At 38.1% G+C, this 27,082-nt stretch overlaps 1 protein-coding gene across 1 annotated transcript; it reads left to right on the forward strand.

Moving 5' to 3' along the window:
* Positions 1-5,852: 5,852 nt before the first annotated feature.
* Positions 5,853-26,399, forward strand: LOC147858670 (uncharacterized). Its single transcript, XM_087325644.1, has 8 exons — positions 5,853-6,079; positions 6,166-7,190; positions 23,605-23,695; positions 24,204-24,265; positions 25,465-25,564; positions 25,658-25,699; positions 25,800-25,841; positions 25,977-26,399. The coding sequence occupies exons 2-8, from the start codon at positions 6,196-6,198 to the stop codon at positions 26,142-26,144; spliced, it is 1,500 nt and encodes a 499-aa protein (XP_087181770.1). The 5' UTR covers positions 5,853-6,079; positions 6,166-6,195; the 3' UTR covers positions 26,145-26,399.
* Positions 26,400-27,082: the final 683 nt, after the last annotated feature.

The raw sequence follows: 27,082 nt of genomic DNA on the forward strand, positions 1-27,082 counted from the left end.
GAATTCCTTTTCAACATGTAATATGCAAGACTCTAATCTCACATGTCCTCTTCACATTGTGTTAACTTGTACATACACCCTCATATGCCCATGTGCACATTTTGAGCATAAAGCATATAAGTCGCAAATCCTGTATAGTTTCGACTAGTAAAATGGAGCGAACTTACACTTGTCCCTATTATATGGCTGACACCCTCATTTAGATCATGGTTTTGTAATAATTTCCTTTTTGGTGTCAAATTTCACGGATATGAATTGTTCTCGATGTGAGTTGTCAAATGTTGAGGTTTGAGTAGATACTCTTCCATTTTATTTCTAAAAAATGGATTGAGATTCAGACACCTTTTTGCTCTAAAAGGATTTATGACTTCCCTCTAATGTTAGATATATGTTTGATTTATTGTTATCCGCCTTTAGTATGTCGATGTGTTCATTAATTGCAACACCCTCATTTCTTTTCATTTCGTCACATGCATGATAGATATTGCATGTGTGTAGCATTGATGTGTGTGTTCTTGCATGAATTCCAATGTCACTTTGGTACTTGGTCCCACCCTTGATGCCAACACCCAAACACTCACACGATTCCTTTAAATTGTATGCAAACAGTAAGTGTGACCCTATCATAACATAACTTTTACTATGGCATTCCTACTTTTTGACTATACCAATTTCATATCACGTTGTTCAACGTGTGTGAGTTTCCAACACACAAATGGTGGCATCACATTGATTGCTACATTCAACTACATATCTTAGGCAATCGAGTCAACTTTCCAAGGCCAAATGGGTCTCTATTTGCAAGATGAAAATATATGTTTTTGCCAAGTTCCTTATAATGAAGAAAATTTTATCATAGTGTACTCTTATTTCATTCATCTTTTCACGATTTTAAGAAAACTGACTTCAGTAAATGAAGCAAATTCTTCCAAACACTCAAAATCGAACTCTTGAGAATCGGCGTCATGATTTGAAATTGATGAAAAAAGAAAATCCAAGGCATAATTATTTAAATTTGGAGCATTTCAAAAGAGAAATGCATGAATTAAAACATGGAAAAAGATGCGTGCATTAATATGATTAATGAGGAACGAATAATGGGTTATCAAGGGTAGTCTAGATAAGAGTAACGTGGAGCTTGTATGAACGTTGACTGTAGCAACTTTAACTAGAGAGTTTTAGAGAAGGTTCCAAACAAGATGGATAGTGTGACAAATCAAGAAATGGGCGGTCTCATTCACCAAAAAAGCCATTTCAAATTTTGAACTTGAGAGTCATAAATTTTCTTAACAAGAACAAATACAAATTGAAAAAGTGTACATTTCCTCATAACTCCCTAGAAGTTTGGTGTGAGATTTATCGTTCCATACATGTAAAGGAATATACGGAGAATTATGGAAGAAAACCTCCCCAAATTCTTAGACAAGGTGAAGCAATGAGCTTAGAGGATACAACTTTAATAGCTAGATTTGGGGAAGTTCCAAAACAAGATAAATGAGATGAAATAGTAGGGAGCAATGAATTTGACCTACCGCTCCTGCAATGGAATGAACACATTAATGGGGCTGATGTGGTATCTTGTATTGTTTCGTGAAACATTAATGGCCGTTTTCTTTCAAGGAGATCTTCTAAAATTGGTGAATATGAAAAATAGACTTGGCACACCATTCTTCACAAAACATATCATTTCGTTAGTTAAGTTTATTTTGGGCTTTTCAAAGTTTTGATGTCTCTAGTTAAAATAGAATAGTTTTTTATGCTCTTCGAACTACGGTATCTCTCCAACTTATACATATTATGTTGGTTGTAATGTTTTTGTGAAGGATTTTGATGCATATTCTACAACGCATCACCATTTCATGAAAAGTTCAAATTTGAAGTATTAAGTTGACAAACATTTGTGAGGTTTTTGCCCAACGACTTCTTAAAAGTTCCTATTAATTGCACAAATTAATGGTCAAGTTTTAAGTTTTTACTCTAGCAAAGTTCCTAGTTTAGATATGGTTATGATCGCAAACCATTTACAAAAGGATACATATGAGCCTTCTTCAAACTTGGCAAAAGGTTCAATGTTTAGAAATAGTAAATTGCAATTAAATTTATTGAGCAATATGCAAATTGATCTAAATATGTTGGTTGATATGTGTATGATTGAACATCAAAAATCTTTTATATTTTTGCAATATCTAGATTTTTATGATGGCTTTTAGAATTATTGACGAATTGATATCTATTGATTATAGTACCTTCACCATTTCTCTAGGACCTATGTCTTTGTCTAAGCCAGTTGGTAGGGCCACAACCTCATGTCTTCATACACTTATTCGTACATCGTGTGTCCGTTATGATGATGAGAAGAAATCACTCATATACATATGTTAAGCTATAGGGCTCAATATCCCCAACAAAATCTTGTGTATTAGATTATATCGGCTTTGAAGAGCCTTTGATGCGTCTAGATCATAAAAGATGAAAGGCTTAGATATAATGACCGACAATGGAGCTTTCATGTGTCTTCCAGGCTGACATATCAGTTTAGATCTACCCGTAAACAAATAATGATCCAGTCTAGAGATGTGTCTAGTAAGACATGTAGCATAGTGAAATGTGAGTGTTTCTCATGCCACCATAAAGGAATAGTAAATGGATATTGCATGTTTTAGCAATAGGTATTTGTTCGCAACATGTCTAGGTTATATATTGATGCTAAAACAGAAAAAGTCAGTAGGAAAATGTGTATATGTACAAGAAAAGAGTAATATGTGCTTGCTTGTTTTCAAAACTACCTATATGTGTAGATCAAAATTGAAGATCTTGATCAAATGAAAATTAATACTAACCACATAATGAAGCAATACGGGCATTTAGAGCATATACTAAATAGGTACAATAATTAAACAAATAATGAATATATGCTCATTTAATGAGCAGAATAATATATATAGGTTATTTTCTTTTTTTACATACAAGCATGTTATGGTAAAGTTTTGTACTAAAAATATGTTGTCTTATTATAAAGTGTGTTAGTAGGAGCACATGTATCACACTAGACATGCATTTAGATGGTGCTTCTGTTTATACATTCCCGATTCACTAAATGGCCTTCAATTGTGTCATCAATAACTTTTTTATTTTTGAAGCCAAACGTTGAAATCTGAAACTAGATCCCTATTCATAGTCTCGAGCAAATCATTTTATTTCACCATTCAACTAATTTCTTAATTCCTTAAAGCACTAACTTTTTCACTTTGGCCATAACATCACCTACAAGTCATGCCCATTTTCCTTGTCGGGATAATTTTATTGCAAAATCTTATTGTAATAAGAAAAAGCAAAGGCTCAACCTTGTCATAATGTATCCACGACCACAACTTTAGTAGAAGCTGTCATGCCACAAAACATTATGCATACATACACATATTTTAAAGCGTTGCATGTTCGTCCATGGTACAAAATAGACCTATAATTTGCAATAGATTCTCAAACCACTACTAGCTGTTAATCACGGTTTGATGAAAATTGACAAGTTTTGCATAGAGTGCAAAGTATTTGACATGTGTGAATATGGATAGAGAAAAGTGTGTGATATTTGTTGCAACTTTCTATAACATGTGCTTATATTGCTTTAAGGTTTGTTTTCATTACAAACAAAGTATTTCCTCATTCGAATAATGAATATGCATGTGATATTTTTCTAGTATGGAACAATAAGTATACTTTATTATTATTATTATTATTATTATAAAAACATCTTATGACTTTGACTATGGGTGTAAATTTTAACATTTCGTAACTTCATATATACAAAGTTACTGAGTCATGAGAACGTCTTCAACGAGTGTTAGTTCCATCGTGGGACGTGATAAATTAGTTTGTACGCCTATAGTAGAAGAGATGTGAAAAATTACCCCTTCAATGAGTAAGGCTAGCCAAGCCCAAGTGGGGTGACCGTGGAGGGTGTTAAATAAGAAGGTAGCATGTCATGTGTTGACGCGCCATTATGATGTTGGACCCTCATAGTTGGAAATATTACCAAATCCTACGAAAATATGGAGGCAATTCCTCATAAAATGTTGTATCATGAAAAAGAATTTGGGCCAATCGATAAAGTGTGTTATTGGACCAAAAATTATTGCTCTAGCATGGTCCAAACTTAATTTCATCAATCAGAGGAACAGTTTCTAAACATGTGTGTGAAAAATGTGGAAAATGTTGTGCAATGTGGACCTTGTTTTCTGTGTATAAAATAATTGAAAGGAGGTGCATAATTCCCAAAGGTACAAGAAAGCGAGATTTGTTGTGAGTAACTTGGAAGTTGGCGCACTAGTTTACATAGTCACATAATAATATAGGTAAACAAGGGGCTATTAACATCTTAATTGGATAACACATAAAAAAGTTGCGAAAAAACAAACATCAATGAGGGCCCCAGAAAACAAAAAGATCGAAAGGAGAATAAAGCCAAACATACATTATATAGCTTGTTCCGAGAGTATGGAAATGAGCACGAACCAAATAAAGTTACAAGGGTGAAATTGGTCATACTGATTGACCCATCTCGAAGCCCCATGAAGCGGTAGTACAATTGCTCCATTGTGTACTACTACTACAATTACTATCATGGTTGAGGAGTCTCGACTCTCGACTCAAGCTTGCGATGCTTCCCCCATGATGGCTTCCGTGTGCCATATTCACATCTTATGCGGCCTAGGCCCCCCTCTCCTAATCCCAAGTTCTTTAAGCTCTCTCTGACATACTCCCTTAAAGTAAGCTCATTTGGCCTCTTGTGAAGGACACACACACACACACACATGTATATAATATATATAAATAAACATACATACATGTATATATATATATATATATATATATATATATATATGTATGTACACATATAACAAAACAGTACTTGATGGCAAATGGCTTTTACTTAACTAACTAGGCAAAAATGATATGGGCTAGGGCTTAGCTAAATAGAGTGGGGGAAGATGTTCCATTGAAAGATGTGTCCAACCAAAAAGGAGGAGTAAAACACATGTTTAAAGGTCCAGAAGATCCCCCACAAAAAACCATGCCAAGGGAGTTAGCTAAATATAGGAGGACATCTTCCAAAGGAGGATGTGGCCAAAGGGGGGGGGGGGGGACCATACAATATATTATTATATAACAAATATATAAATAGAGATTTGGGGGGTCATAAAGGGGACAGCTAAATATAGAGGGGGCTGTGGCCAAAAGGAGTAAGCGGGCAAAAGGAGGAGTTTCTTTTGGAGGGTGGGGGCTCTAATGATAGGCCGGCCAGAAGAAGAGAAGAAGAGAAGAAGAAGAAGAGTGGGCACAGGGCAATTCTTTCATTACATGACATTTTGTGGGCTAGCTAAATATAGAAGGGATAGAGATACCCAAAATATAGCGGCCCTCTAAAAGCAGTAAGGGCTGGGGCTGTGTGTCACGTGTGTATGTTCTACAGAAGAAAGACATAAAAAACGCGTGTGAAAAGTGAGGGGACAAAAAAAGAAAAAAACCAAAACATAAAATCTCATCATGAAAAGCAAACCCCCAATCCTCTCTCTCTGTCTCTCTCCGCCCTTTTTTCTTTTTTGAATCTCTTTTTCTTTTTCTTTTGTTATTTGTTATTTATTATTTCTTTCCCGAAAGGGTAGTAGACCAAAAAAGCGACAGTCCACGTGTCCGGTTTTCTTTGGATATCTCAATCACGGAAAACCATGGTTTCCCACAAAACCACCTCTCTCTCTCTTCTGTGTCTCAGAGGAGAGAGAAGAGTCTTCTTTCTTCTACTTCCCTTCTGTCTCTTCCTTCTTGAGCTTCCATCGTTTCTTCTATTTCTATTTCTGTCTCTTCTTCATCTCTTTCTCTCCCCCTGTATGTATCTCAGTTTCTTCATCCATCGCCATCGCCATCACCATCATAATCTTCTTCTTCATTCATCTCCCTCTCTCTTCTTTTTCATTCGCTCGCTCCTTCCTTCCAATACCTAGAATTCCTTCCCTGCCGCCATATTACCTCGGTATATTGTTACCATCAAATCACTTCCTGTTAATCTGCCTCTCTAATCCTGGTTTGGTTTCTCTTCTTTGATCTCCGTATCCATTTTACAATTTGATCATATCGATAATTTTCTTCTTGTTTTCTTGAAATTTTAAGAGCCGGCCTGCTAAGCAACCTACCGTGGATATGTCGTCCGGATTGAAGAGAAGAGCTCATCCAGATCTCAACTGCACGGCGCCGACCACCGAAGATGAAGATGATCAGTTAACAGAGCTGGATCAGCGGAAGAGCAATGATCATATAAGCAAAATTAATGGTACTGCAGATATGAATGAAGCGGAGCAGGAGGAGGAGGAGGAAGAAGAAGAAGAAGAAGAAGAAGAAGGAGAAGAAGGAGAAGAAGTGTTAATGGATGATGATGATGAAGAAGAAGAAGAAGAAGACGAAGATGATGACGATTACGATGATGAAGAGGAGGATGAAGCAGATGACGAAGAAGAAGAAGAACAGGCGGACTTGACCACAAATGCTGAGCGTAATAACAGCAATGTCGCGAGCCCTGCAGACACAGACAGTAACAGGACGCCGGTGGCTGTGGTACCAGGCGATGCAGTCAAGTCTCCAAAGAAGTTCAAGAAGGCGAAGGATCATGGCTCGTCGGCTGGAGGGAGATCACGTGGCTTGGTGCCGTCAGCAGCCAAGTCACGTGACTTGATGATGCTGCCGGCGGATGGGGGGAGGTCACGTGACTGTATGCCGTCAGTCACCACGACCGCCACGACCGCCGCCTCGGACGTCACGGACCAGTCACGTGAGAACTTGAATGGCCCTCTGGGGAACAGTGGCTACACCAAGACTGCCAATGCTGGGGCCGGGACTGGGGCCGGGGCCGGGGGCATGGTCCCATTGGCCAATGACTTCCCCGTGTTGCCCGCCACGGGTGCAAATCACGTGACCTACAGCAGTGCCACCAGCAGGGGCCATGGACACGGCCAGGTGGCGGGCCGCGGAAAGGTGCAGATCCGTCGCATCGAGAACACGACCAGCCGGCAGGTTACATTCTCCAAGCGCCGCAACGGGCTCCTTAAGAAGGCTTATGAGCTGTCCGTGCTCTGCGATGCCCAGCTCGCCCTTGTCATCTTCTCTGCCACCGGAAAGCTCTTCGAATTCGCCAACCCCGAGTAAGTCATCCTCCCTTGTTCTCCTAAAGGCTAAGATTTTGTCCGAAAGCTCTTATTTCCCCCCTGGATCACACCCCAAACCCTAAACATCTTTGTGCGGAGGGATCAGCGTATACCTCTGTGCAAGGTGTGTTGCAGGCCCGGGTTACGTGTGGATCCTTTGGCCATAAAAGCTCATAATCTTAAACATTGTAATGAAACTGGGCTCTCTCATACATGGAAGAAGATTTCCATGGGACAAGAAATGTTATTCACTGCCCTATGCCATCGTCCCTGCAACCGAGATAGATAAGCTCTATCTTGCCATTGCACAAGTCCATATTGTCAAACAGTACGTTTCATTGGGCGCATGACACATTTGAAAATTGTAGTGATTACGATATTAAGCTCCCTCAACACATTATGAATTAAGCTCCTTTCAGTTGGCATAGGTATTAAGCTCATGGTTGGAGGTTTGATAGAATTAGGTAATCATGGCACATTTTCTTTCCTTTTGTTGCATGATGATGGTCATTGCTTGTATTTCATGCATTGGCCATATGATCAAACGTTTTCGCAACTAGCACTATGTTTTAAATCTTTAGATTTGTGATAGGGACTGGTAGAATAGCATTTGAAAAGCTCATAAGCTCCTACGATTAACCCCGATATTCTACTGGGCTATAAGCCACTGTTATAGTTTTTTGGTATCCATTTCATCAAACTGGTTCAGTGGGAGTCAATTGCATAGAAAGTCATCATATCACATGCATTTTCGCAACCCTAGTGTGATATGCGTATCTCTTGGGCTGTTTGCTGTTTACTTTTTTATAACGATCATACTTACTATGGATCATATATGAAAAAGAAGAAGCCAAAAGGAAGTTTCCCCCCTCAAGTTTCAATGATGATCATGATCATTATAGGCAATAGAGGCATCACAATCGATATGAATCTAGCCTATATTGGACATATATGATTGATATGATCCTTGCAAGCCACACTAATAATATGACTGTCATCATCCAAGGATATGCACACCTAACGATGATGAAATAATGCTAAGACTATGCCATTCTTTACATATAAGCACAACAAATGTGGTGATGCACCAGACTATCGGACTGACTTATATATGGGGAAAATAGGAGTAAAGTCTCTAGTTGCAGGAGAAAATAGCAATATTCAAATATAATTTTGAGAAATAGACTCATATACAATGATAGGGAATATATATGTAATCTATAAGGGAATTGGACTACAAAACAAGGCCTAGTGCTATTTACCTATGATTTCTAGTTTAAGTTTCTTAACTTTTGAGCGGTTTTGAGTTCCCGAATCTCGAACAGGTTTATTGCTGCCTCTTTTCTTCTTGCAGTCGTCGGTTGCCTTTGGGCACGGTTAATCATTCATTGTTTCCAGAGTTGTGTCCTCGTCCTTCTTGACTGTTGTTTCTAGGTCCCACTGATGCTACAATCCATGCTTTAACTTGGCGTTTTGAGAAGTTCTGAGTTAGGTGTTGGTATTTGTCAAAAATAAGACATCAGGAGATTGTTAATTTGGGCCATAATGGCTAGATGTTCCTGAAATCAAGAAACAAAAGAGGTTTACCTTTGTTTCGAATTGTGCTCGCAAAAACTTGCAACCCATATGTATATATCCACACACAACACTCATGCAACATATGTTTTAGGCGCCTTCCAATGGTAACATGATCAACATGACAATATTGTGGGGTTTTGGCATGAGGCGCTGTGGCCACCCCTTTTGATTCTAGAATCCCAAAGTAGGTCCTTAATTGTTGTACTTAACTGTCATACTTAGCTTTTGTTAATTGTTTGGAGTGAATATCACATTCATATATACACTGGGATTTTATCATTTCTCTTGCATGATTGATTTTATCTCCTTGGTGTTGATTTTTTTCAAGCATTTATGAACTTTCATTTCTGATCAAGCAAGAAAACAAGCTACACAATGTATATTGTTTTTGTGTGAATGATGAGGCACCGATTTGACCTCTTTAGATACACTTATTCTATACCAATTAGCACATGGTGTGTAGCTTGTGATATTGTAGATATCAAGACTAAACTTTTACTTTATTACTTATCCAAGTTAAAGTATGATAAGCGCAATAACTACTATGAGGAGCTTACATATATGTGATAGAAAGTTGAATAGATTTATGATGCTTTTGAAGTGAGCATCAATACATGTACGATTAGTATCGATACACACTATTCTCACACTTATCGGCTTCAGATTTCTTATCATGTCCATGGGGTCCTCCAAATTCTCCAAAAGATCTCCCTTAAACTCTCTTTCGTTGATTTCTTCATATACAAATTATAAAATGCAAGCGATGTGTTAGTATTTTGACAATATCTGACCACCAATAGATCAAAGATGCTTCTTATATTGGAATATGATTGGGAGTTGTGACAGATGTAATAATGCACATTGGTAGGAAAGGCCAATTAATTGAACCAAACGTAAAACTTACAGCCCTTAATGTAAAAAGATGCAAACTATGGTTTAGAAAGGTGCGTCTTCAGACATTGCATATGTTATCACACTGAGAGAAAAACTTTATGCCAGAATTTTGTCACCATTTTTGATGTCTTATTTCTTCATGTTCCCTTCTTCTTTCAGAGGTTTTTGTATATGAATCCATGTTTTCTTTATTGTAGTTTCTACATTCTACAGAAAAACTACTTAACCTTTCAAGCTTGCATGTAGCACCATTGTGCATGGGTGGTCACACAGAGCATGTTCGAAGATATGGAAAGATTTTTTGGTGCTTTCACGCACACATCCATACATAAATGAAGAATAGGAGACTCGGACATATAATTCATCATTGTGTAGAAAACACACGTTTTGTAGACTTCAAGAGCACAAACAAGAGTTCCACTTTGGTGGAGCATGGCTTCTCAAAGATTTGGATACATCCACCTGTACATGCTGCCCAACAATACATCAAATGGTAATATCGATGACATGCGTGGACTGGCACGCATGTCTATTTTGGGGTCCTAAGCAATCTTCATGTCATCCTAATATCACAAGATATGTTTGCAAGAAGGGGAACCACTGAGGTTTTGAGCTGAGGGCCCGTGAGAGGTGCAATAAGAATCTGGCACGTGTAGACAACAAATACCCACAGAAAAAGATATATGGATTTAATAAAACAAAGATATTAAGAATAATAGAATCATGAACAAGAAGATTTTAATCCTAAGATTAAGAGGCTACAATGGAACTTGTAGAACTCATAACCAATAGTTTACAAAGAGTTAGAGAGGATGTATTCTTTTAAGGTGGTGAGTAAATCTCTAAGGTTGCATGATAATTCATGCGTGGTTTATCGAACGGTGGTCTTCATGGTACTTGATTCCCAAGAAGGCATCACAGGTCATTGAATGCAAACTCAGTGTTTTGTTCCATTTCTTATTTCATCTCAGTTTGATCTTCTTATTCCAGCTTCTTGTGCAAGTACTGCCATGTTGAACTCTGCTACCAAACTCAACCATAACATGGAGATCCTTTGGCAATTTCAACTGAAGAGTAGCGTTGTCCAAGTGTCCCTTAGTAAGGTCTGAATAAATACACCAATGACATCAACTTCCAGCATCAAAGAACCCTAGAACCTAATATCTGCAACTTCGACACATTTGACAGCAATTAGGCCCACCTATTGGGATTCCTCAATCAGATCCGGCTGGTTATCCATCTACAACTTCGATGATACCCCTACGACTTCAGGTGAATCATGCCCATTGGCTCCCTGCTGGCCAGTTCAACACAAGCATGGTGCATGCCAGTCATAGGAAAATCGTTGCCCCATTTGGAAGCTTTGTAACCCATTCTCACTAAGTTTGAAGAGACATTTGGGGGTCCAACGAACACTGATCCTGAGTGGTGTTGATGTATTCATCAAAGTTCCACAACTGTTCTGTGACGTTAATTGGAATGACCAGATTGTCTGGATCACATAAAAAATGGCATCACTCAGCATAGCTGAGCTAGTTGCCTTTGGTGAGGCAATTACTCAAATGCTATGATATGACAACGGGCTATACAAATTTCACCAAGAAAATGCGCAGCACATCTGCGGCAACCACTGGTAATGTTAATGTTGCCTCTAACGCTCACAATGACCTGATGGAGATTGATAAGGTTTGGTTCCAACTGCTCACGTATACACAACGAATTCTATCACCGTTACCAGACAAGCCTGCCTATAGTTCATTGTGAATACAAGCTTCTTTATCTTTTCCCTATAGTTGATTGTGCCAAGATCATCACAGGTCATTGAATACAAGCTTCTTTATCTTGTTTCGTGATAGGTATACCATGATTAAGGGAGAGAATTGTAGAGATAGATTAAAGATAACTCGATAATCCTTAATTGGAGCATGTGCTCTTTAATCCCGTGGGGTATCTAATCCTTTAAGCCCTTTGTGATTTCTCATTAATCCCCTAGGACTGGGCCATTGATAGTTATTTCTCAACTTGGGAAGAGACCTCAATTTCATACCACCCTTTTCTAAAGCTACGCTCATTTTTACTTCTTCTCCTCAATAAATGAAGCTTTTTCTCCCCTTTTAGGCATTCTACTACCTAGTCATCGCCCATATGGTCTGATTCCTATGTTTTGCCAATTTGGTTGATTCCAAGTCTCAAAAGGTCTTTTATAAGACCTTGATGTTGCAATGCTTCCTTCTCCTTCAGCAAATCTTGTAAATGACCACTTCTAGCCCATATAGGATCGAACCTACAACCTCATGTTAATGCCTAGGATACAATGTAGGAGACTCATAGAGTAAGAAATCTGAACAGAGTTGAAGAAAGCATATGACAATACCCACAATTAAAACCAATCTTGTCTAAAGAACATGGATTGCTATAAGTGTCACCAAATGGGCCATGTTCAGGAGCATTATTGTACTACCTATAAGGAGGCAAAGAAACTTAGTGATATGCATGCAAAAGTGTTGCTAACACCTTCCTGGGTGAAGATCAAGGAGATCAATGTCCTGTCAACAATGACTGGCTACACAAATCAATTCGATGTCCTCAACTCAATGGCCAGGGATATCTCCATGGTGGATGAGATAATACACATGTGGGAGCTTGATTAGGGCGAGTGATTCCATGTGGCTCTACACAAGGAGTGTTCACATCTAATGAAGCTCATTGTTTGAGATGGATGGGTGATTCTAAAAAATGCACGATGGTTGGCATTAGATCTGTCACCTTACAGTTGGAGGATGGGTAGCAGCTGTTGGAAGAAGTTGGAGCTTCATATTGGTAGGCTAGAGGTTGGAGGTTCACCTTACAGGAAATATTATAGGTGCTAGAGGCAATATATCCTCTTCTTGTTAGTTGCTCTCTGTTTCTCAGAAGGAATACTTGTTAGATAAGTTAATCGGGCAATTACAATGATATGACACGGCAGCTGGTTCCACCATATGTCTAAAACTAGAATGAATGTGACATTTAATTTTGATTATTTGTCTCCCTCTCTTTTTCCCACTTTTTATCCTATGAACATTGAATATATTGAAGGAATGTATAGTTTTCCACAATATGCATATAGAATCGACCACCAGCTTCCTTGACCTAGTACATTGAAATTCATGTGAACCGATGCCAACCTGCTTGCAAGGTGGAGCACTATATTTTATTACCTTACATGGTGAGGCTACGAGGAAGTATGAGGATATCCCTTGAAGAAGGATACATTAATGTCTTTTAAAGAAGCCAAAGTGACCACACAAGAGATTAAATTTTAAAATTTTGCCTGTCTTTGAGATTAGCAAAGCAGAATAAATGTAATTAAATTAAAAATACAAGTATCTCAAGAATCCCATTATCTACACATGTAAGATTCTCAAGTGGGAAGAGAAAGGATAAAGTGTTAGCTTTGAAGGTGTGAAGGTGTGGCTTGCAACTATTGAGACGGAGAGTGAATTGAAGTTGAAATATTCAGATGATAGAGGGAAATGCACTTCCTGTAAATTTTAGACTTGCTATAAAGCTCGATGCATCCAGCAAGAGCATATTGCCCTGTCTAGTTTTAGTTCAAAACGTGTGTTGGAGAGAATGAATCAAACTCTCTAGGAGTGGATAGTCTTGATGGTTCAAGATGCCAAGTCGAACCACTAGTTTGAGGCAGAAATGACATTGAATGCTGTCCTCGTTGACAACCTCTTTCCAAGTAAACCAAAGGGTTTGAAGGATCAGAGAGCTTTGGAGTGAACAGTTGCTGTTCTAGAGGCACATTCATTCCGACATTTACCTACGATGCATATGATTATGTACCTAAGGAGTTGTTTCAGAATTTGAATCCAAAATATGAGGAAACACATTTTACTCTAGAGCAGTTCAATGCCAATTATCGCTTTCAATTGTGGGATCTGGGATCATGATTCTGGCTCACAGCAGTGGCATGATCTTTTGTGAGGAGAAGATGCATCATCATTTGGTCAAAGAGTAGAATTATGAAGGGACGTTTTATTAGACCCATCATTGGATATGTACCTGTTGAGGAGATCTAAGTTTGTCAAGGATATGACGTTTTATTTTAGATGAAAATAGGTGGAATATTGTGGACCTGGAGAGAATGATGGACAAGCAACTACCCATCATTCAACCGGCCATACTAAGGTCAAACCACAAACCAAGCCTGTTGTCAAACGGGTAGGAATGGACAACAGTTTGGTAGTCTCAAACTCAAACCATTTAAAAGTTTTTGAAACATAAATCAAAGCAAACTAAACCTAAAAAACATTGAAACCCAACTCTTCAAGAGAAACTCAAACCCTAATAATTTAAAACCAAACCATATAAACCATACATTCTTCCAAGCTTGATAAATTGTAAACAGTTAAACCAATATAATTTCAAAACAAACCAATCCAAAAACCGTTTTCCAAAATTTAGAACTTAAACCAAATGAAAGAAAACCATTTAGGCCATTAAGTTGTTAAATCATAGTTTCATCATTTGGTTTTGGCTCAAACCGAGCTATTTTTGTCAATTGCTACCAACAAATTTGTTTCAAGTGAGGATCACACAATGTGGATAGACATAGGAGAGCCATCTTGTTAGAAAGATGCTATGTAGGCCAAAGATAGAACTAAATTGGCACTCAACATGAAGAGTGAGATGGAGTTGTTAAGTATTTGGCACTCAGCACACCGGTTGTGGAGATTGTGGTGCCAACAAGAAACCTCGAGCTCAACCAACATTAGAAAAAAAGGGGATACAAACCAAAGAGGAAACAATGTAAGCCAATGGACAATCTAGCGTGAAAGGGACACTTGCCTTGTAAAAAGGCTATAAAAGCCACCATTCGGTGACTTTTGAGCCTCTTCTTCATTTTTGAGAGTTTTGTTCCCATTATACGGTAAGCCCTTCTCTATGTCCTTAACCTTTATTAGAGCTAAAGAAGATTAGAGTTAAAGACTACTAGAGACAAACCCTAATCTTCTTCAGATTGTATGGTGCTAAACCTCTTTGTATCATGAAGAATGGTGATTAATACAATACTTTCTTTGTGTTTACCTTGTCTATCATTGTGTGAGAGAGAGTAAAACGAGAAAGAAAGATAATGTCTTTTACGAGGCCAAAATGGCCTATAAGACCAAACAAGAGATTACATCTTCGGTGTTGTCTCGTGTTTCAGAACAACAGATCAAAATAAAGTAAATATTACTTAGTAAATATAAAAGTAAATAAGATAAAAAAAGATGAGGGAATCTGGTTTTTGGCATATGTGAGATTCTCAAGTTAGATAAATTGTAACTTTTGTCTTCGAAAGATCTCTAGATAGGTCTATCCAGATTGGAGAGGTCTCCGAAGCGAGGGAAGCTCCTACGATGGCGGGAGAGAATGGCCTTTATCTGTCGATGACAAGGGTGCTGAGGATGGGGCTAGGGCCTACGTACACGACAAATTGTTATTGCCCGATCTATTGTAACCCCTTTGTTATGTCCTGGTTGGGAGGCCATTTGTATTTCTTGATTGATTTGTAGCATTAGTAGGAGTGGTGGGGCTAAAGAAAGTTGTGATTGTTCTTTGTGGATGAGCTTGTGTGGCTGTATTATTATCCTTCAACAACTTTTCCCTATGTCTCTTGACTTCTAGCAAGAAAAGTCTGAGGCATCGTTGGTCCTCATATTACATTACCTTGCGTAGCAGGCCAAAGCCTTGTTTAAAGAGGCAATGGTATCTCTCTCTGATTTCATAAATGACACTACAGTGACAAAGTGTTCTTTGGATTCCACTCCTTGATGATGCAATTGACAAATTCTTTCTTCTAGAGGTATTCGTGTATATTTGCCTACCTCAATTTGTAACTAATGTGATGAAGTTCACAACAGCCCTATCACACTTCGTTGCGCATAGAATAGACGTATCTCCATATAAGGTGGCTTGATGATGAATCCTTTCATGTGTAAGAAGTGTGTCTTATAGTGGGCTAGCTTTGTACCAAGTGATATTTTGGGGTTGATCCATGTTATCTTGTTTTCTAAGTTAATAATATCAGTTCGGAGCACTCTATTCTTTTCCACTTTGGTCATATTTAGATGGGGATAGTCCAAGCTATATTGGAGCGGGGGTAGTGTATCTATACTCATGCCATGTGACTCTCGAGAGCACCAAGGGCTGCATATCCACGAGAAAGTTGGGCACAAGCGGCCTCTGTAAGGAGAACCTAGGCCCTATAAATGTTACTCCTAGGTATGTGTAGGAGCGTGTGTATTCCACCTTTTCCTCTCCCAAGAAGAATTCCGGTTTTGATCTTGTTACCCTTGCTTGAGTGGCGTTAAACACCATCACTTTAGTTTGTCCATGTTGATTGACAACCTTGTCCGTACAAAATAGTTTAAAGGCATTTAGATGTCTTTGTAGTCCCTCTGGAGAGTCAGAAATCAGCACATAGTAATATTTGTATAGCTATACTTGCTAGACGTGCTCCCGAACCCCCGAATCTCTCTATGTAATGTGATACCTCATCCATATAGAGACTGAAGAGAGTGGGTGATAGTGGGCATCCTTGCTTCACTCCGATTGTGCTAGCCACCACCTCTGACAAACCCTTGTAAGACCGCACTTTTCTTGAAATGGATTCATAGAGTGCATTGATTCCCCATCGCATATCTCTAGGAACACCAAGGGCTTCTAACCGTTGCATAAGCCGAGCACATGGCACAACATCAAAGGATTTCCGGAAATCCACAAAGCAACAATAAATCCTCTTATTATGGACTCTGCCCTCCTCAATAAGGGCCGAAAGGGTCAATATGTGATCCAAAGTAGTGGACCCCTTCCGAAAGCTTGCCTGTCCAATTGAACGGTAGCAATTCCGCTTTGCCCATATACTCATTTCTGATTCTAAAATCGAGCCATATAGTTTAGCCAATTAATGGCCAATCATGATTGTCCTATAGTTGCTTGGTATCATGGGGTCTCCACTCTTTGAGGAATTGCACAATGGTATGTTAAGTCGATCTAGTAGGGAAACCTTCACACGTGGCTCTATTAAAGATGTGTGCTAGCAATGGGAGCAAGGTGTCATGGGCATAGATAAAGTGCTCACCCACCAATCTATCATGATCTTGGGCCTTCCCAAATTGTAGCTGATCGATGACATTTCTTACATTTTGTGGAGTAAAAAAGGTTGATTCATGTGGGCGTGAGCCATGTGGGTGTGGAAGAGGAGGTTGCCCCGGGATATCATATAGGACCTTTGCATATTCATGCCACACCTGAGGTGAGGTTAGTTGTGTGGTAGGTTGCCTCTCATTGAACATTTTCCATGCTCTTTTACTTTCTTGTCCTAGAAACAAGTGATACAAATGATCTTCAAATTTAGTCAAATACAATCTCTTCTTCTTCCTTGTGAGGCGTTGGAAGGTTGCTCTCGCTTGTTTGTGTATAAATGCCCCGAGTTACTTCACGTTGCAAGCATCTCCTTGTATCATGAGAGAGAGATGAAGTGTTAATCCTAAGTTAAGTTAGTTAGTAACTCGTGGGTACTTTGACAACTACTCACGCCTGGTTCGCCCACCAAATAGGAATATGATGGTCTGGACTTAAGGCCAATGACATCAACGAGAGGGTAAAAACTCTATCGATCTATAGATACGTTTTGTGAGACACACGAAAGCGACACATGAGTCAATTCTTGAGGATAAATCTTTGGAATTGGTACACTTCGCAAAATTAAAGTGGGTATTACCATGTAAATATAACCTATGCTCGAATCCCTTGAAAGTAAGTCACTCTTTATACTTTGGAGTGGGCTATTGGAAGTAAATTCTAAGTTTAATACTGAATATAAAATGAATGTTATCCAAGTTGAAGCTTGCTTTTGAGAGGCCCAATCAAAGATATAAAATGCAACTTTTTTCAAGGGATTCAAGCAGTAATGGAGAGTAAAGTTAGATGAAAAGTTCTCTAATCTTGAAGATGGTGCCTCTACAACTATAAAGATGATTTAAAATTAGATCAAGGGGGTGTGGTGGAAGCCACCTTTCTACATGGTGCTATAAAAATGCTCATATGTGTGAAAGTGTAGCAAAACCACACATGTTCTGAATTAGGAGAGACATCTAGTGTTTGATAATTTGGCTTCATTCCTAGTCTTCTTAACTCTAGGTTTCTGTTGTGTACGCATAATGTAGGTGAGGGTAGATCACCAATATTTACAAAACATTAGTGGAGGTATATTCACTAATGTTAGAAAGGGACTAATGTGATTTGATAAAGGGAATCATAGGTGCATGTATTGCCATGATCTTGACAACCAATCAATGGGAATATTTTAGAAGAGCACATTCATTAAAGGGACCCAGGAAGAAGTATAAATATGAAGCCTAGCTACCTTCATAAAACACATTATGTGGAAAGGCTGAAGTCTTGAGACACCAATAGTGCGGACCATAGATTGACACATGAGTGATATTCGCAATATTCGAGAATATGAAATGGCCCCAAGAATATTATAAAACCATTCATTTTGTAAAATAAAATAAATAAATAAATTAAAATTTTTTATTTAAATAAATTTATTTCACCAAAAAAGAACAATCATTATGGAGAGTTTATGAACCTTTATTTTAATTAATTAATTAATTTTAAAAAAACGAATAATTTTATATTTATTATAAAAATATGATTAGTGTGAACTTTGAAGTCCCATTTTTGTGTCAAGATAAAATTATCCATAAATTTTGAGGTAATAAAAAGTGAAAAATTAATGAACCTTTATTTTATTTTATTTTATTATTAAAAATAAAACGTATACTTATACATTTATTATAAAAATTTGTTAGTGTCAAGTCCCTCTTTTATTGTCCCTATTTATTGTCAAGTCCCTTTTTTTGTATCCTAGGAAATTAAAAAGGAGGGAGGTCATGTACTCTCTCTTTGTTTTTTTGGGTTAAATGAATACTTGACCATGCATTCGTATTCGTATTTGTTTGCATTCGAATGGGAAACCCCACGAATACGAATATATCAATATATGGTGCGAACTATGTGTTCGTTGTGATTATTGTGTTATCTCTTCCAAGGTACTATACATTCTAATATCCACTAGTATGGGACGTCAGTGGTATGTTGGCTATGTAGCTCAAGGAGCTCTGGAGGATCAAGTAACTTCTTCTATTTAATCTATTCACTTTTCTTTTACTTTTATTTGGTCTATTGATTATTAAGAGATTCGTAACAATTTTCTTCATTTCTAGCTCTCTTCACAACTAGGTTCATATGCATCCATGCTTATGTGTGCTTTCATCGGAACCTGTCTATGAATAGATGAAGTATGCCTTTCATCGATATTGTTGGCCTAGGATTCAGACTGGTGTATACCCCTTTGATGGCAAGCCAAGTGAAGGTGATTACATCAAACTTAATCTTGCCATATATCCCTTTCAAGCTACTAGTTTTCTTAGCTTAACGGTTAGTACTTAATCTTTCCCTCTCTCTTTCACTTTACTCTCTCTTACACTTACCTATAGATGTAAAGACAAGAAACCATAAGAAAGAATGCATCACTTCTTATTACAAAGAGGTTTAGCACCATACAAGAATAGATTAGGGTTTGGCTTACTTAGCTTTTAATTCTAATCTCTCTTAGCACTAATGGAACATTACAAGGATAGAGCAGCAGCTCTAATGCACTAATGAGAAGGAGAAAACCTAAGATTAGGGAAGAGCTACAAAAGTCATCACTTATAACTTTTTACAAGGTAGGTGGGTTCCATTTACACTAAGTTGCCCTTTGGCTTACATTAACTCTTTAATTGGTTTGTTCTATTTCCATTTTCAAACGGTTAGTTGAGTTCGGTGTCCTTGTTGGTGCTCAATCTCTACACCTCGTGTCTCAGGTGCCAGATACTTAACATCATGCCTCCACATTAGGCTCTTGTGTAACTCTATCCTCTCTTCACTAACAAACTATCGCTTCAATGTTAGCCTCTTTTCATTTACATCTCTCTTCACAACTAACATCTCTTCAGTGCTAGCTTTATTTACTCTTTAGATTCTTCTTTTACCACAACCTCTCTTCACTTGTAGATTCTTGTTTCACCCTTAGCTTTGTTTATTGCTAACTCTCTTCTCTTCTAGACTCTCATTTTACTGTTAGCCTCTCTTCGTTAGTAGCTATGTTCATTGTTAGACAATTCCTATACCAGTAGCACATGTTAAACATAAGATTAATCACAACACAAGTTGAATTAATCAAGTATGTAATTAGAATTAGTGAGCTTTCTCTCTTTCTCATTTTCTTAACCCTTAAAAATCACATCACCAAGAAATGAGCCCAATCCTTCTTCTAGCTCAAGAATTACTATTTTTGGGGATTGGTATTCCTTTTGTTTATAACTCAAGATGTATTATTTTTGGGTTGGAAGTGTACGAACAAAATAAATTATTACATACGTCGATCTCTACTTAACACAAGGTTTGAACCTACATCCTTTACTTTAAGAGTCATACATTTAATCCAATTGAACTATTGTTGAATCATATGTTATCTAAATTATATCACTTTAACTACTTTCTTTGCCTATGTATTGTCTTTGGTTCTTATAATGCAGCAATATGGAGATGGCATCAAACTCACACCTTTGGCACCTTTTTATTGTCATCTTAGAAATTCCTAGACCTTCACCTGATATAACATGAGTTGCATTACCAATTGTGATAGATAGATAGATAGATTATATTAGTTTTCGGAGGTCAAATATGACCTATGAGACCAAAAATATTATATTTCACGTGATATATGTGAAAGTGAGTAACGACTCTCGATGTTCAAGAACTTTACCAATGAATGTTGCAATTGAGATTGCACATTGTGCTTGTGAAAGAAATTCGTGCAAGGATTAGGCTTGGTCGAAGATGTGTCGAAAGCATGGTCGAATATGATCAAAGGTAGAGCATTGTATCAAAGTGTGATACTCAGTCTCTCGAACTTGTTTAGTGCAAAGTGTGCATAGTAAACCACTCTCAATACTTGTGCCCCAATGCATCAAGTCAGGGGATGAATGGAAAACTGCATTCCGAACATGGTATGGGTATTTCGAATACAAGGTAATGCCTTTTGGTCTTACTAACGCCCCAATAGTTTTTCAACATATGATGAACGATATATTCTGGGAATATCTCAATCATTTTGTTGTCATTTGCCTTGATGATATTCTCATTTTCTCACCAAACATGGAGGAGCACACTCGCCAAGTCCGATTAGTTCTTGCCAAACTTTGCGAGCATGGCCTTTATGCCAAAGGCAAGAAATGCGAGTTCCATTGTACCTTGATCGAATTTCTGGGCTACATCATCTCACCCATTGGCATCACCATGGATATGAAGGTCTTTGTCATTCGGACATGGGCGACTCCAAGACGACTTAAAGATGTGCAATCCTTCCTCGGCTTCGCGAATTTTTATTGTCGCTTCATCAAGGGGTTTTCCACCCTAGCACAACCTCTTATCGCCCTTACCCGTAGCCTCTGACTTCGCCATTGGCGCCATCTTATCCCAGGTAGACGACACCAACCTAATGCACCCAGTGGCTTACTACTCCCGGAAATCAATTATCCCATATACGACAAGGAGCTTGCTGCTATCATTGTTGCCTTTGAAGAATGGCAATCCTACTTGGTCGGCGCACAACATCGTGTCCAGTGACTGATCATAAAAATTTAGTTTATTTTTCCACCACTCATACTTTGAATCGAAGGCAGGCCCGTTGGTCAACATTTCTCGCCGATTATGATTTTGAGATCATATTTCGACTTGGTGGCCAACATGAGAAGGCCGATGCCCTTTCTCGTCGAGCGGACCTTGCACTCCGCCTTGGGGATGCTGCTGAAACCCAACCAATTGCATCTTTTTGCCACTTGTATGTTGTAGGATGATTCATTACTCCAACAGATCACCAATGCATCCACAACTAATGAGTTTGCCAATGAGATTCGAGATAGTCCACTAAATCCCTCCAAAGCGACCAAAAGGAAGGATCTTGACACCTTCACCATACAAGAGGGTTTGCTATTCTGATATCATCTCTTATACGTCCTAGAGGGCCCATGTCGCACCCGAGTGTTGTGGGAATGCCACGATGACCCACTTGCAGGTCATTTTGGGGTCGCAAAACCCTCGAGCTAATCTCTCGGGGGTATTGGTGGCCACAACCATGGAAGTTGGTCAAAGAATACATCAAGAGTTGTGAGGTTTGTGCTCGCTCCAAATCCGCTCATCATTAGCCATACGGCTTACTCCAGTCGCTTCCATGCCCCCGTCATCCCTGGGCCTCTATCTCTATAGACCTGATAACTGATCTTCCCTTGGTCAATAGCTATGACTCGGTGTTAGTCGTCGTTGATTGGTTTACGAAGATGGCTCACTTCACTCCATGCTCCAAAACCATTTTTGGAGAAGGAATGGTGCATCTACTACTCAACAATGTGGTACGCTTGCATGAACTCCCTGATGATGTCATCTCCGATCGCGGACCCCAGTTTGCCTCTCACTTTTGGCAGCTCCTGCTACAAACTTTAGGCATCTCTGTCAAGTGTAGACAGAGTGCATCAACCAAATCCTTGAGTTGTATCTTCGGTGCTTGGTTAGTTACCAACAAGATGATTGGGTCAACTTACTTTCACTCGCGGAATTCACCTACAATAATTCTTTCCATACATCAACTGGCGTCACTCCCTTCTTTGCAAACTATGGTTTACATCCTCGCTTCAACATTTCCCTTCCTACCACTTCTATGAACCCTTCGGTGGAGGATCGCGCACGCATTTTAGAAGAGCTACATCATGATTTATCCTTGGAGCTTAGCCTCGCTAGTGAACGATACAAGAAGCAAGCTAATCACCATCGATCTGCCACACTTTGTCGTTGGAGACATGGTCTGGTTGTTACGCCGACACATCTCTACTACTCGTACATGTGCGAAACTTGATTACAAGAAGTTGGGACCATTCCGTATCATTGAGTGCATCAATCCCGTCACCTTCCGCTCGCCCTTCCATCCCACTTCTGGATTCACGATGTTTTTCATGTCTCCCTCGAACCCCATAATGCTTCGCAACTCCCATGATGTTAGGCCCACCAGCACCACCTGTGCAGTTGACGACAGGGGAGGAATACAAGGTCGACCAAATCCTTGACTCGCGTTGGCACCGTCGACACTTGCAATACCTTATCTTGTGGAGGGGTTACCCCATGTCTGATGCCACGTTGGAACCATTGGAAAATTTACAAAATGCCCCGGAGGTGGTCAAAGATTTTCATCACCGATATCCCCACAAACCGGTAGCCGATTTGGGAAGGCGACGTAGGAGGGGGGATAATGTCAAGATTCGAACTCTTGACATGACCATGTTATAATCAAGTATTATGGGTTAACCAACATATCTAGTATACAATTATGTATATAATTGGTCCTTGTTGTTTTGGCTAGCATCATATGCATAGTTGTTCCCTTGTAGTATTTACACTTGGCACATGCATGTATACCTACATGCTCTATTGTACATTCACATGTGTGCAACAAGTATGCATGCCGTGTATTATGAATAGTTGAGTTCACCTTGAAGGAATTCAAGGTGAACAACACCAGTTACAGAGTCTTTCAGTTAATACTATTCATCCATTTGGTTATCTTCTTTCTTGTCTCTTGAGCTTATGATCTATCCGTGACACCGTCTCACATCGCAATGCATGTGAGCTAAGTCGCAGGGAAGCCATGGTTCGAATGGAAGCCAACATAATGGGCTCTAACATGTATCGATGTGTACGGTTTCCCCGTTCCGCAAGAGAGAGAGAGAGAGAGAGAGAGAGAGAGAGAGAGAGAGAGAGAGAGAGAGAGAGCAAATGCATATGTATTTATCATTACTAGTGTAAAAACGGTATTGGAGAGATATCAAAGATACTCAAAGTCATTTCAAGCTGGACGTCCAATCACAACCACTGCATCACAAGATCTAGAGGTACTTGCCTTTAGCATGCACTCCAAACAACCTATTTTGCATTATCATTTTCTTTTGTGAATGTTTTCATGAAAAAAACTGTAATAATTTAAAAAAATTATGAGAATTTCTTAGTAAAGATTGATTAGAAAACCAAGTTGTAGACCTTTGATTTAAAATCAATTCCCAGAAAATTAAAACATAAAGTATAATCTCTTGATAATTTCACATGTTAATATCTTTGTTTTCCAATATAGGAAGACAAGTGCATACCGCCATTAGTCCTTGCATATGTCTTATTCTTCTTAGAGTCATTATAAAAAACAAAGTATAAATACATCCTCAACTTTATAATAGTATCTAGTAGAATAACCATTAAATGGGGACACTTGGGACACTTTCTTGTTCTAGTGTCATGTTATGATAACTATTGGCTAGTATTGCACGTTCATTCATCGGTAGAATGATAGAATTAGCAAGATTTTGATTTGTCATGTTATTTACATTTTGCATGCTATATATTTCCTAGTATTGGAGACACCAAGCTACACAATGTAAGGAGAAGTTGGCATACATGGAAGATAAATACAGGTAATCTTATCAATTCAACTAATATTTTATATTTTCTGTTTAACAATCATAAATATGTTTTAATTTTGTAACCAATTATCATTTATAACTATATATCAAGAAAGGTTTCTTTCCCTTCTAATTATTCAGCAAAAAACTATAATCTATCTTATCGGATCTATCTTGTGGAACTAGCAAGATTATCAATCATGATAGTATGGTGGTCACGTTTAGGTAGCCCTGGACCTATGAGACCTGGACCAAATTTCATCCTCTTCTCATTTTTTTTGGGTGCGTATCTTGCCATCTCCTCTCACAGATCAGTGGAGTTCCCTGAGGGATTCCATCATGAAACACTCCCAAAATTACAATGAGTACATGGTGGAGCTCGCAAGAGGGGTGCCCCTAAACCACGTATCACTCTTCTCATTATATCACAATAAATCTAGCCTATGACCACCATCCTTCCATTATCATCAGAACATATGACTTAAGTTACGAAGGCGGGATCTCTTCATGTTGTGGTGTCTCCCTCGTTTCTCTTGCATGGTCACATTTATACAGGCTCTCCTAGTGCTTGTCTTCCCATGATTGATGTGATGGCGAGGAGATCCCTTTACGACACATACCTGGGTTTTTATGCATTGCACAATGAAAGATGGGACCATTCTATGGATTTCCCATGTTTGATTCACCTTTGTCACATCACCTGAAGCCTCAAGATTGCATGCATTGATTATCATATATCCTTATCCTTTGCATACTTGTCTCTCCTTAAAACATTACACTCTCTGCTTTTGGAGAGCAAGGAATTGTACTGATCAGAAGGGCCCTCGGTTTTTAGTTTGTTTCCACATGTTGCACCCAAGAGGGGTCCTCCTATAGATTTTAGGATGTCCCCATATGCAGTAGTGTATATGGAATAATGTGGAACATGACAAATTTGGATGGCTTATTAGTTTTAATGTTTAGTCAAGTAAAATTTGACCAATATTGATTATTTCCAGAATTAGTATCATGAGAAAAGTATTAAATGATATTTATTCATAAATAGAGAGAGATGCTATACAAATGATTTATGTGTATGCACATAAATCATTTGTATGTAGTCTTCTTAAAATTTGCTAGTTCTTGTGGATGACATGAGTTTTTATCGTGGGTTATGTGAAATATATTGTACGAATATCAATCTAGAGTGGCATACAATAACAATTTTGCAGAAATCTCCTTGGAGAAAATCTTTTGGGATTTAATATCAAAGACCTTCAGTACCTTGAAGGGCAACTTCAAGTTGCTATAAGTAGAGTGAGAGAGCGAAAGGTATGTTAGCATGTATGTTTTAATACAAATGTTAAATATAAGACTATGTTGGATGCCTAAACAATCATCACGTTTGGTTAATATTTGTTCTAGATGCAAATTTTGACGCAACATCTAGAAGAATCTTGTGTCAAGGTATACTTATCTTATCACTTTGTCAGTAAATATTAATGCACAATAATTTCCATATAACCTAGGAGAAAATGAAAGTTTGATATTGTTTTTCAATGGTTAGGAACGCCGACTTTCAGAAGAAAATGAGATGTTGAAAGCAAAGGTCTGGATTAATTACAACCAATACTCAAAAACAAAAACACTTTGTTAATTATGGATCATTTGACCAAGTTAAGTTTTACTTCTTAAATTCATGTTTATTGCAAAAACACTTGATCATTAGTATGCATTTTTGTAGATCCTTGAAATGTATGGGACTAATACACTTCTACAAAATCCTCAAGATATCCAAGATAGCACCAGTATGAAAGCATCCTCTACGCAAATTTGCCATAGTCATCAAGAACAAGACTTGGCAATATCGGCGGAAACCACGCTCCAACTTGGATGCCGACCCAATATGTGAAATATATTTACTTAGATAGATGAATTGATATTGATTTTTCAGGTGAATATTTTACACATTATCTAAATTTGATATTGTAATTTCTACCATACGTTTGTGAGTCTTCCATCAAGAGAGCAAAAACAATATAATATCAGAAAACCATTAACAAGTAACAATAGTAACTCACAATGAGTGCTTATTGCAAGCACTCGAAACTTTCATTCATATTCTGTACATTTTAGTGGAATGAGTTAAACTGTTGTATTTGTTGATAACCTAATTTAGACTACCTAAGTTTGCAACATAGTGTCAATAAACACTATATTGAGTTTCAATAATACATTATAATGTTTTTTTTAATTGTTTTAGATCATTTGGTAAAAGTTGCATATATCAAGGATATCTTGATTAAATGGAGGGGTTGAATGGGCCCTATGGAACTTGATTATTGAACATAGGATGGTGACTAGGGAGCAAAATATTATTATTTTGTATTATACTTTGTGAGCAATGTTGTCCAATCTTGCACCTAGTGGTGATATTGTGGGTTTGCATCTTCTTTTTGGTGGACAATTAGTGGCACAACCTTGATTGATGATCCTTTTATTTAGCTACAAGCCTCAAAAGAAAAATTTGAAAGGAGAATGCAATTTTGGGATCAATATGCTTTGGCGTTAGGGTTTCATATAAATTATAAGAAGTCTTGCCTTATTTCTTGTATGAAGAGTGATTTGGAATGTTTGGGATGTCAAGAGTCAATGGTTACATGAGGATCAATTTATCGACATTTGGTAATATCCATTAGTTGTTGATTTTGCAATTTGCAAATGTTCAACTCAGTGATTGCATTGGTTGCAAATTGAATGACAAATTTACATATTGTAAGTCTCAATTATGGCCATTTCATGTACAATTCGAAATGGTGCAATGTATCATGATACCTATGCTATTATATT

The sequence above is a fragment of the Azolla caroliniana genome, unplaced genomic scaffold (assembly GCF_043228905.1).
Source record: "Azolla caroliniana isolate FFs.n. ecotype wild unplaced genomic scaffold, voAzoCaro1.0.p SCAF_10, whole genome shotgun sequence".
NCBI classification, from domain to species: Eukaryota; Viridiplantae; Streptophyta; class Polypodiopsida; order Salviniales; family Salviniaceae; genus Azolla; species Azolla caroliniana.

Bases quoted from the DNA above. Each gene is read 5' to 3' on its own strand.
- LOC147858670 (XM_087325644.1), top strand. From the start codon at position 6,196: ATGTCGTCCGGATTGAAGAGAAGAGCTCATCCAGATCTCAACTGCACG. The intron at 7,191-23,604 runs GTAAGTCATCCT...TATCATTACTAG, and splicing joins TTCGAATTCGCCAACCCCGA to TGTAAAAACGGTATTGGAGA. The intron at 25,565-25,657 runs GTATGTTAGCAT...TATTTGTTCTAG, and splicing joins GTAGAGTGAGAGAGCGAAAG to ATGCAAATTTTGACGCAACA.